The sequence below is a fragment of the Neophocaena asiaeorientalis genome, unplaced genomic scaffold (genome assembly GCF_003031525.2).
Source record: "Neophocaena asiaeorientalis asiaeorientalis breed wild unplaced genomic scaffold, Neophocaena_asiaeorientalis_V1.1 scaffold79, whole genome shotgun sequence".
Lineage (NCBI taxonomy): Eukaryota > Metazoa > Chordata > Mammalia > Artiodactyla > Phocoenidae > Neophocaena > Neophocaena asiaeorientalis.
In genome coordinates, this window is record NW_020175402.1 from 4,784,281 (window position 1) to 4,795,081 (window position 10,801).

Here is a 10,801-nt window from a genome sequence, read left to right on the forward strand (position 1 = left end):
ACTAGTGACATTTAAGATAGAATTCTCAGGGGAGTTGTAAAAGGTTAAGAAATGATTAAGTGACAGAGAAGTGGTAGCTACTTTTTAATAAGAGTGGCTAATGAGGGAGAAAAAGATAAACCTGAAGCTCGAGTGAGGAGGTAGCCAACACGGAAAGCAGTTTCTGTTGTTGGTTTTTTAGTTTAGTTTTGCATTTTAATTGATAAAGGAGAATTGAGATGCATTTGTAGTCTCAGAGAACAGGAAGAGAGATAGGACATGAGTGGAGGGTTGGCCATAGGACAGAATGAGGCCCACATCTTTAAGATGAGAGGAAAGGATTGATACAAATAGAAATTATGAGGTCGAGAGGAGGGTCGCTAACAGTCAAGCAGGATAGTTTTGGTTTCTGTAAAGTGACAAGGAGCAAGAATTAGGGTTGCAAGAAGATCCAGTTGAGGTGGGACAGGAATCTGTATTTGAACCAGTATGTCCAGTTTTGTGAATTTGTTCTACAGCCAAAGAGCAAGAGGGGGGAAGTCCACAATATGGTTCACTCCAAGGTGGCGCTCATCAAATCCAGAATCTTTGGCACCAAGGGCATGGTTCTGTGGCCTCTGTCATGTGTAAAAATGACAGAACCTTGAGGTCATTGTTGCTGTCTTTCTACCCCTCTGCATCGTGTATTCTGACTTCTTACTCTCTCCTGTCCTAGTCTCCAGCTCTCTCTTTTCCTATACTTTTCCTTAGGTTTTCCAGTAACCCCAGTGCAATGGACAGACCCTAAGGTGAGCCTCAGTGATTCCTGCCTGCTGGTATTCACACTTTTGTGTGATCCTCTTGAGTTCAAGTGGGACCTGTGATTTTCTTCTAACCTATAAAATATGGTGAAGGTATTGGGCTGCCACTCCCATTACATATACGTTACGTTATGTAAAACTCTGTGTTAGCAGACTGGGGCTAGAGATTCTCCTTGTGGGCTTGATGAAGTAAGAGGCCATGTTGTAGAAGCCCACGTGGCAAGGAACTGTGGTAACCTCAAGGAACTGCAGATGGCCTCTGAAACCTCAGGGAGGCCTCTGGGTGACAGCCAGGCCCTCAGTCAGACAGTCACAAGGAAATAAGTTCTGCCCACAAAGCCTGAGTGGGTTTGCAGGTATTTTCTTCCCCAGTTGAGTCCCCAGATGAGCATGCAGCCTTGCTGACATCTTGATTGCAACCTTCTGAGACTAAGCAAAGGGCTCAGCTAAGCAGTCCCAGTGCTCCTGACCTGGAACCTGTGAGATATAACGTGTGTTATTTTAAGTCACTAAATTTGTGGTAATTTGTTACACAGCAACAGAAAAAGAATACACCCAGAATTCCTGAAAAACCCTGGGGCTGGGGCTTCCCTGGTGGCTCAGTTTTTAAGAATCCACCTGCCAATGCAGGGGACACAGGTTCGATCCCTGGTCTGGGAAGATCCCACATGCTGTGGAGCAACTAAGCCCGTGTGCCACAACTACTGAGCCAGCGCGCCTAGAGCCCGTGAGCCACAACTACTGAAGCCAGTGCACCTAGAGCCCATGCTCCGCAACAAGAGAAGCCACCGCAATGAGAAGCCCATGCACCACAACGAAGAGTAGCCCCCGCTCGCTACAACCAGAAAAAGCCCACGCGCAGCAAAGAAGACCCAACACAACCAAAAATAAATCAATAAAATAAATTAAAAAACAAACAAACAAAAAAACACTGGGGCCCTGTGGCATCAACCTTGCATTAGGTGATAGGAAACCTGGGTCTGGGTCCAGGTCACAGAGCTGGGTGAGGGAGGACAGGATGTGCCACACATACCCCTTGGACACTTCGAACTTCAACACAGTAATTAACAGGCCCCTGGCTTTCAAAGCAGATTGTATCCCCATCCCCACCCCTGCTGGCCCCCCAAAATGCCTGTCCAGTAGGTCATCAGAGATGGGTGAAGCCTGGCCCTGGAAATACAGATTGCCAGAAGTAGTTCACGAAATCCACCTCTCAAATCTCGGCGCTCGGCACGGCGCCCGGAATACAGCGGACGCCCAACAAATGGTTTGATTGCAAAAGAACAGAAAGAGTCCTGGAGCGCGCCTCTGCTGCCCCGTCATTGTGCAGCAGGGATCGGGGCGGCAGGGGATTGGTTGGGGCCCTGCAGCGGGTCAGGACCCGGCCGCGGGGCCCGAGCGCCATCCCAGGCCCAGGCGGAGGGGGCGCTGCGGCGGGAGGACGCGCTGGAGCAGCAGCGGCAGCGGCAGTGGGAGCATCGGCCGCCGCCCGCGGCGCAAGTGGGAAGTGTTCCCGGGCCGCAACCGCTTCTACTGCGGCGGCCGCCTTATGCTATCCGGCCACGGCGGCGTCTTCGCCCTCACGCTGCTGCTCATCCTCACCACCACCGTCCTCTTCTTCGTCTTCGAGTGAGTTCGGCGGCGTCCCCGCCCCCTGAGGCGCCCCATACCCCCCGATCCCCTTTGCCGCCTGCCGCTCACCCCACCTTCTCCAGCCCTTGATGGACACTCCAGCCCCTCTGGTCCCCTGCTGGGCACCCCGTCCTCTCCCACCTCCTGGGCCCTCCACCTTTCCCAGCACCTGCCAGGCACCCTCCCTTCCCAGCTTCTCCTTGGCGCCTTTCAGAATCTGCCCTCAGGCCTCTCCAGTCTCCTTGCTTATCTCCCACCTGTCCTTTCTGGTCCCCTCCCAGACTCGCCATCCTTCCGTGACAATTTGGATCACCATCTAAGCTGGTCCCCTCCATCCCTGCCAGCCATCCCATCCCCTCTGGCCCCTCCCTAGCACCCCCATCCTTCCCTGGCACCCTGCCTTTGCCAACCTCTGCCAGGATCACTGCCCTCCCATGTCCCTCCAAGACCCCTATCCTCTCTGCCCTCTCAGAATCTGCCCCAGGCCTCCCCAGCTCCTTAGATAGATTCCCCTCTCCTCACCTATCCCCTGGACCATCTCTTGTTCCCAGCTTCTTTCTGACCCCTTGAGGCATCTTTTCTTTATATCCTTTCCAGACAGCTTCTGAATTTCTTCCTTGTCCTTTGGCTATATACCACCTCAGATTTCCCGGCCATCTTCCCTGTTCCCTCCAGGGTCCCTCTAGGGTCCCCTAGTCATCTCTCTACTCTCAGACCCTCCCCCCTTGCTTTCCCTTCAGTCATCCTTACCCTAGGCCCTCAAATATCTTTGGGCCTCTCAGACCTCCCCTTTTCTCTCCAGCACCTTCCTTAGTTTCTCCAGAGCTTCCTGTCCTTCCCTCCTCCTCCTCTGGTCCCCCCAGACATGTCCCAGGCCCCTGCCCCCCACCTCCTGACCTCCTGGCTTTCTTTCCCTTCCCAACACTCCAGAGTACCTTCTGGCCTGTTCCACGGCAGGGACAGTTGCAGTGCCTTGTTATTTTTCAAGAGTCGAGAGGATTTTCGTGTGACAGGTCATATTTGCCCCCATGGCTTTTTGACCTCTTCGTATCCCCAGTGACTCAGGATTGGCCCACACAGCGTTCTCCATTTCATGGATGGAGGAAGGGATGCCTGTCACTTTACCAGGGTCACATATTTGTATCAGAAGTTTTCCACTCTACCATTGATCTCTAGCTTGAGCCACCTGCTTCCTGATTCCTTTCACACACACTCACACATACACAGAAACGCACCCCTACCCATGCTGCGTGAGCCCCACCTTTCCCTCCTGGTTCTACCCATCCTTTGTGGTCTTACTCAATTTTACAGGTGGTTAAGAACTCCATCTCTGCAGGCAACAGAGCTGGTTCACATCTCAGCTCCACCATGCACCAAGTGTGTGACTTCGGGGCAGCCACTTCACTACTCAGAACCCCAGTTTCCTCATCTATAAAATGCGGTGTATAATAGTACCCCTTCCTCAGGTTGTCATGAGGGTGGCAGGAATTCATGCACATAAGCTTTTAGCTGGTGATAAGCATTTAAAGCTGGCTGCTGCTGTTACTTGTCATCACCAAAAAGTCCTTCCCAAGGGCCTTGATAAGGCTTCCACCAAGACACTGGCCCCCAGGTACCCTTTCCAGCTGCCAGATCATGTATCTGCAACCTTGGGTTTCCCCTTGAAGCAAGGTGAGGACTTCCTACCAATTAGCTTCTCCCTTTCACCCTTTCCTTTCTGACTCAGGGTGGATAAAAAGTTCCAGAATAATTAACGAGCAGAAACTCTGGGGAGCCCCCAGCCTCCAGCATGGCCCTTGGGCTGAGTTTCAGATCCACCCCACTGGGCCCGCCCATGTGGGTGTTTTGGAAGTTCCTTTTCCAGCATCCCTCAGGCTCCACCAGATCCTCCCAGCCAGGGACGCAGCTGAGGCAGGAGGAAGTGGTGCTTGGCAGGGCCGGCCCCTGTGACCCTGCAGTGTGGGATTCGGTCAATTCAGAACCTCTGGGCTGAGGGGATATCTTCACTGGTGACAGATTTGTCCCCAGAGAGGGAGGAAGTGAGGACTTCTGGGTTCCAGGAGAGCTTGTGAATCGTCTCGTCTTTGTTGCAGCTTCTCCTCACTTGGGCTGGTGGTGTTGGCAGGAGGGTTTGGGTTTGGGCTGGGGTGGAACCTCAGGAGGGACCTGGCGTATGGGAACGCTGTTGGCGAGGGCCTGGAGGGCGAGAGGTGCTCACACTCTCCCAAGGCTCTGGGGAAAGGTAAACGTGGCTCTAGGGCCTTTCTTGCTGTGAATGATTTTCTCTAATGTGTGATTTGGTGCATTATTGCACAGGCCTCCCAGCTTCTGCCCTGCTTCCCACCCCCACACAGCAGCCAGAGTGCCCCCTTTACTTCCAAGTCAGATCTGAATATTCCCTGCCTCTCTGGATAAGAGCTAGAGCCCTCGTGGTGGCTTCCTCTCTGTCCCCATCTCCTCCCACTGTCCCCTGTGCATTCCCTCCCAGGCACATTGGCCTCCTTACATACTCCGACCTCAGGGCCTTTGCATGGTTTGGAATATCCTTCCTTTAGATAGCGTCCTGGCCCACTCCCTCACTTTCTCCAGTCCTTCCCTGACCATCCCTGTAATATAGGAAACTGGCCCCCTCCCTCCTGTCCCCTCTGCCCTGACTTATTCTCCAAAACACTCGCCACTATCTGACATACTACACTTATGCTTCTTGTTAGCTTCTTGCCTGTCTCTCTCCATGAGAACAGGTATTTATTCTCACTGTTGTATTCACAGTGCCTAGAACAGGGCCTGGTATGTAGTAGGCACTCAATACAGTAAATACATTGCAATACAATATAGCAAATACGTTTATTTGTTGAATGAAGTGGACAGAGCATTTGCTGGGGGCTTGGAGACCCCAATCCTGCCATCGCCTGGCTGGGTGACCTTGGATCTGGCTGTGGGCTTTGGAGTCCCGTCTGTAAAACCAGGGGCCAGGACTTGGTGTTCCTGAGGGCTCTGCAAATCTTCTCCATCTCCCAAGAAGTCTGGTTGTACATGAACTGGTTGAATTGTCATGTGGGTGACACAGAGGGCGCTGCACTGTTTGAGGCTCAGACCTGGGGACCACTGAGATGTTTGGAGCAGAACATGGCCCACTTGGAGCCCTTGGTTTTGGCAGTCTCTGCTCCTCAAGGGAAGGGCCTCTCTGGAGGCCAGAGCCTCCAACAATGGAGGCTCCAGAAACAGCGTGTATACAGATGCCCACGGGTTTGCTTCTGTGACTGTGCCAGCTCCTGGGATGTTGGCTGATTCAGGCCTCCCAGCGGTCAGTCATCCCCAAATAGCAGTTCCTCACCCCATCAGGTGCCACTCTGGCTCTGGGAGGGAAGGCCACATAGGATGGTGGTTAATAGTATGGGCGGGCCTCAACGTCAGACCCGTGCACAGGCTGTTGGAGCCCACTAGGGTCAGGGGGCCTGATAGAACTGACTCCAGATGCCAGCCCTTGGGTGACAGTGGCAGTGGCTGGACCATGCTCTTCCCCCTACACCCTTTACCTGGCTGACCCTACTCATTCAGGTTCTAGCTTAGGAAGTCTCTCCTTCATCCAGTCTTTCCTAACTGTTCTACTACTTTCCCCTTCCCCATTATAACATGCCAAGCCGTGTGTGGCAGTTCTCTGCTTACAGGTCTGTTTTCCTCACTAGGCCATAAGCCTCACTGAGGGAGCAGGGGGCCTCTTGTCTTATTCACTGCCGTTATCCCTGCTGCTTGTTGAAGTCATTGCCTTTAACACAGAGAAGACCTCAGTAAATATTTGTGGAGAGACCGAATAAATGAGTGAACACTGTCTTGGATGATTCATCTCAAGTGACAGTCCAGTTCATTGGTAGTGGCTGCCTGAAGCTGTGTTTAGAAGGAATCTGAGGCTGCAGCCAAGTGCAGGGATTGAGTGCTGGGATCTGTTGATCACATCTGCCAGGGGCTCAGGGAGGAAGTGCAAGGATCAATTAGTGATGTCTGCTCTAGGCACGGACGGGTGCAGGGCTGCACTCATCCAGGGACCATACATCTGCCTCTGTTCAGGACCGTGGTGGTGTTTGATGGGATGACAGCGCCTGCCTGGTGCCGTAGCCCTGAGCCCCAGGCAGCCCTTGGAGTGTCTGCTTATCTCTCTCTCCCTCTCTTTTTCTAGCTGTCCCTTCTTGGCCCGCCAGCTGACCCTCGCCATCCCCATCATTGCTGCCATCCTGTTTTTCTTCGTCATGAGCTGCCTGCTACAGACAAGTTTCACCGACCCCGGAATCCTGCCCCGGGCCACCGTCTGTGAGGCAGCGGCCCTGGAGAAACAGATCGGTGAGGCTCCTACTCCAGCTGTGGCTGTGTCTCCCAGCTCTGCATTTCTTGATTTGAGAGGAGGCCTGATTTTCTCTTCCCACACTGTGCTAGGCACTGGGGGTACCGTGGTGAGCAGGGCAAGCTGGAGCCGATGCTAGAGTGGAGGAAGCAGAGGATAAGCACGTGAGCAAATAAGCGAGAAATGCTCCCACGTGAGGGCTGGTGTTGAGAGCCACACGGTACTGAGTGCTCACTGGAGCCCAGGCACTGTGTTCACCTCTTTATATGCATGATCATATTTAACCCCCCAGTAATCCTGTGAGACAGGTACTGTTGTTATTCTCCTTTTACTGATTAATTAAATTGAGTCTCAGAGAGGTTAAGTAAATGGTCGAAGGTCACACAGTCAGTGGAAGAGCGCGGATGAGACCCCGGGCACTCTGACCAGAGTCCCTGCTCTTAAACACACTTACTCATTCACTCATCAAACATTTATTGAGCCCCTACTATGTGCCAGGCACTTTTCTAGATACAGCAGTGAACAAATCTGACGATAATCCCTGTCTTCTTGGAGCTGACATTCCAGTGGGAGGGGAAAGACAGTTAACAATTAAATATCTAGCCTGTGACACAGAGAAGAGGGAAGCTGGGGGAAGGAGGGTGAGAGCTGGGGGAGGGTGTACAATTTTAAATAGGGGGAAAACATCGGGGGGTGGGGAAGGCCTTGTGAAGGAGGTGACATCTGAGCAAAGACACAAAGACCTGCAGAGATGAGGAGTTGAGCTGCATGGGTGTCTGGGGGAGAGCACGGTGGTGTGGGGAGTGGGCTGGTCCAGACGAGTCGGTCAGGGGGAGCCCTCTGGAGGAGGTGGCACTTGAGATGAGCCAGTAATGTGCGTTCTGGACGTAGCAAAAGCAAAAGCCGGGATTGGCGACCAGACTGGTGTGTTTGAGAAGTGGCAGGAAGGGCAGCGTGGCCAGGAGGGACCTGTGTTCCCAGCACCCAGGTGGCCCTTGGTGCCTCCCTGAGTGCTGAGTGGGTGTCCTGGGTGGCTGGGCGCCACGGCCACGGCCTTAATCTCAGCTTGCTCCACCTCAGCTCCTTCCTGCTGAGAAGTGACGTGGGGATTCACACACCTCAGGGGTTTCCGGTCCGTGGTTGGCTCCTTCCCCTAACAGGGTGGCTTTCAGACAGACTTAAATAATACCCAGCTGCCTCTGAAGAGCCCTGGCAGCCTGTGAGTGGCAGAGCCCTGCTGCATCCGTCCTGGAAGTCATTCCACCGATGGTCTGGAGCAGCTCAGGAGGGCGGGCAGGAGGGGAGAGGATGTTCTCCCACGCTTGTCTGTTCTTTGTCTCTTTCCTCTGCCCTGGCCTGTCTTCAGCCACGCCCTCGGTTGTCGTCTTCCTCTGCCTGCATCCAGCTTCCTTCCCCCTCACACCCCTGAGCCACTCGCCGCCCAGCCTCCTGGTCTCTGCTGCTTCAGGTTCCTGCGGTCTGATGCAGCGGCCGGCCGCTGGCAGCAGGGGCGGCTCGGGGCAGCCCTGTTTCTCCTCTCTCCGGGTCGGGGCTAATCATGAGGCAGGATTATTGTGCAGCTCAGCCCAGGCTCAGAGGTCTGGCTGCCTGGAATCCTCTGGCCACCTGTGAGCTGTTTGGGTCATACTGACAACGGTAATCCCCTGTGTTTGGGGAGAGCTTGACTGTGCTGGGTGCTCCCCAGCCATTATCCCCACAAATCCTCGCAACAGCCCGCTTGTGCTGATGCAGAAACTGAGGCAGGGGATCCCACGGCCGGGAGCGGGGGCGCAGAGACAGAGCCTTGACCCCCAAGCTGTATGCTTTCTCTTCCGAGATGGCGGCAGGGAGACATCCCAGTCTTCCGCGGCCACACGCTCTTTATTCGGAGGTCTCAGTTCAATTGACTGGGAAGCCTCTGTGACCCCAGGTGGGCTACACCTTCGTGACACCTTCCCAGAGCACCTTGTCCTTCCACCATGGCCCTGGGCTGCATGGTGGTCATTACAGAATTGTCAGGCAAACCCAGCGGCCTTTCCTGGGTGGTAAGTGTCTTGTTCACCTTGTCCGTCACGTGGAGGGCTCAGTGACGTTGGCTGAACGGACCAGCCTCTGCAGAGGTGCTCCTTGCTGTCCCCTGGTGACTGGTGGAGAGACAGTTGGAATTTCTCCTAACTAGGCATTATATGTTTGGTCGTTTATGTGTTAATTCCGTATGCCGACTCCAGACTGCAAGGAGAGGAGGCAGGGAGGTTGCGGGGGAGGGGATATGAATCTGATGTGAACCCTCCCGCTGGTGGTTTCCAGCTTAGCCCAGTCCAAGCTGGAAGGCCTGACTGGCCGCCACAGGTTAGAGGAGGTTTTGGAAGAGGATCGAAGAAACCAGGGTGTCTTCTGCCTGGAGGTTATGTGGGAGGCTTCCTGGAGAGGTGCCCTGAGCCAAACCATAAAGTTTGGGTGGAGTTCAAGCACAGGAAGGTGTGTGAAGGGAGCCCTCTGTGCAAATGGAACAGGAAGAGGGGAGGACAGAGTGGGAAGGAGGGGGCAGGTGTGGGAGCTGAGCAGGCCGTGTCGGCTGGACACAGGAGTGCTTTAGAGAATTTGGAGGGTGCGTGGAGTCAGTCTTGAGGGCCCCTGAGTGTCAGGGTCAGAAACATCCCTTTGAGAACAGTTCCCAAGCCTGGAAAATGGCATCTTGGGGGTCTTTGAATCTAAACTTGAACTGGAGGCTTCTAATCAGGGTGAAACATATTTTCTTAAAAAGGACTAAAGTCACCGAGCCTTTTCGAGAAGGTCGGGGGCCGGCTCTGAGGTGGGTGGTGCTGTCCCTATAAACGTGTGCTGGTTACCGGGGCCCGGGCCTGTGCAGACAGTGTGACCTTCTCATTTTGGCCCCATAGGCCAGCAGCTCCAGCCCCATGGGATCTGGTTCTAGGGCTCCCACCGTGCGAGGACCGTCCCAGCTGGGGTGGCCAGCGCTTCACAGTTTGCCCAGAACTGTCCCTGTTTTAGCACTGAAAGCCTCATATCTTGGGGAACCCCAGAGTCGCAGGCAAAAGGGCTGGTTGGCCACCCTGGCCTGAGCTCCTGACTTGTCAGCTGGTGAGCCGTGGAGCTAGACTCCCCCATGGGCTCTGGGCAGTTGGAAAAGAGGTAGGAGGAGGCGGCAACATTGCCCCCACGAAGCTCCTGGTCTGATGGGAAGTCATAGGAACACCTGAATCTGAGTGACAGACACTCACCTAGCCACGGTTACAGCTCACACGACAGACACAGAAGCCGCCTCTCCCTCCGTCACCACACAGCAGGTCGCAAACCGCATCCTGTCTGCCCCCAGAATGTCTCCCCTCTGCTCCTTCTGAAGCCCACTGCCCCGGGCAGTCACACCTCATTTTCCACCTGGATTGGCTCGGGACTCGCTGACCAGGCCCTGTCCTCTCTCCCTTCGGTCATAGTTGTCTCTCCAAGGTCCAGATTTGACCTGGCCCTCCCTGGCTCAGAATTTGGGTGACACCCTACTACCCTCGGCAGCATTTCCTGAAGATCGGCCATTGGAGTACAACCTCGGTGATTTTTGCGCTTCTGCATCTCCCCTCGTACCCTCCTTTCTTTAGTATTTTCCTTTACATGGCTTGCTTTTAAACGATTTTTACAAGGAAAATTTATATCAGCCCTGTTAGCAGAAGCCAGTTGCTCCAAATAGAAGATAATCGTAAGAACAAAAGCATGACGGTGTTACAGAATTCTTGGTGGTTACAGTCGCCTGTGGAAAGCAGTCACCTTGAGGCCTGTGAGGGTCACAGGTATTCGGTGTTAAAAGTTGACACTTTCCCCTGGATGGAGTCGAGGCTCGAAAGAGAATTGAAAAGGGAGTGACTTTCTCATCATGTGATTCAGTGCTGCTTAGTGTCACGGCCAGGAAACAACCCACCTCCCACCCCCTCCTGACAGCTCGTCCTCGGAGGCGCACTCGCCTGCAGGATGAAGGAGGCTCCGGCCCAGCCTTCCCTCGTCGTCTCACTCCACTCCCCGGTGCCCAGGCCACACTGCATGC

General features: G+C 54.2%; 1 protein-coding gene across 1 annotated transcript in view; it reads left to right on the plus strand.

Annotated features, from left to right (window-relative positions):
* The first annotated feature begins 527 nt into the window (after positions 1-527).
* ZDHHC18 (zDHHC palmitoyltransferase 18) overlaps positions 528-10,801 on the plus strand; it is a 25,523-nt gene continuing 15,249 nt past the window's right edge. The window contains exons 1-3 of the mRNA XM_024766880.1: positions 528-584; positions 2,110-2,408; positions 6,586-6,746. Coding sequence (XP_024622648.1) covers positions 528-584; positions 2,110-2,408; positions 6,586-6,746 — 517 coding nt within the window. The remainder of the gene's footprint in view (positions 585-2,109; positions 2,409-6,585; positions 6,747-10,801) is intronic.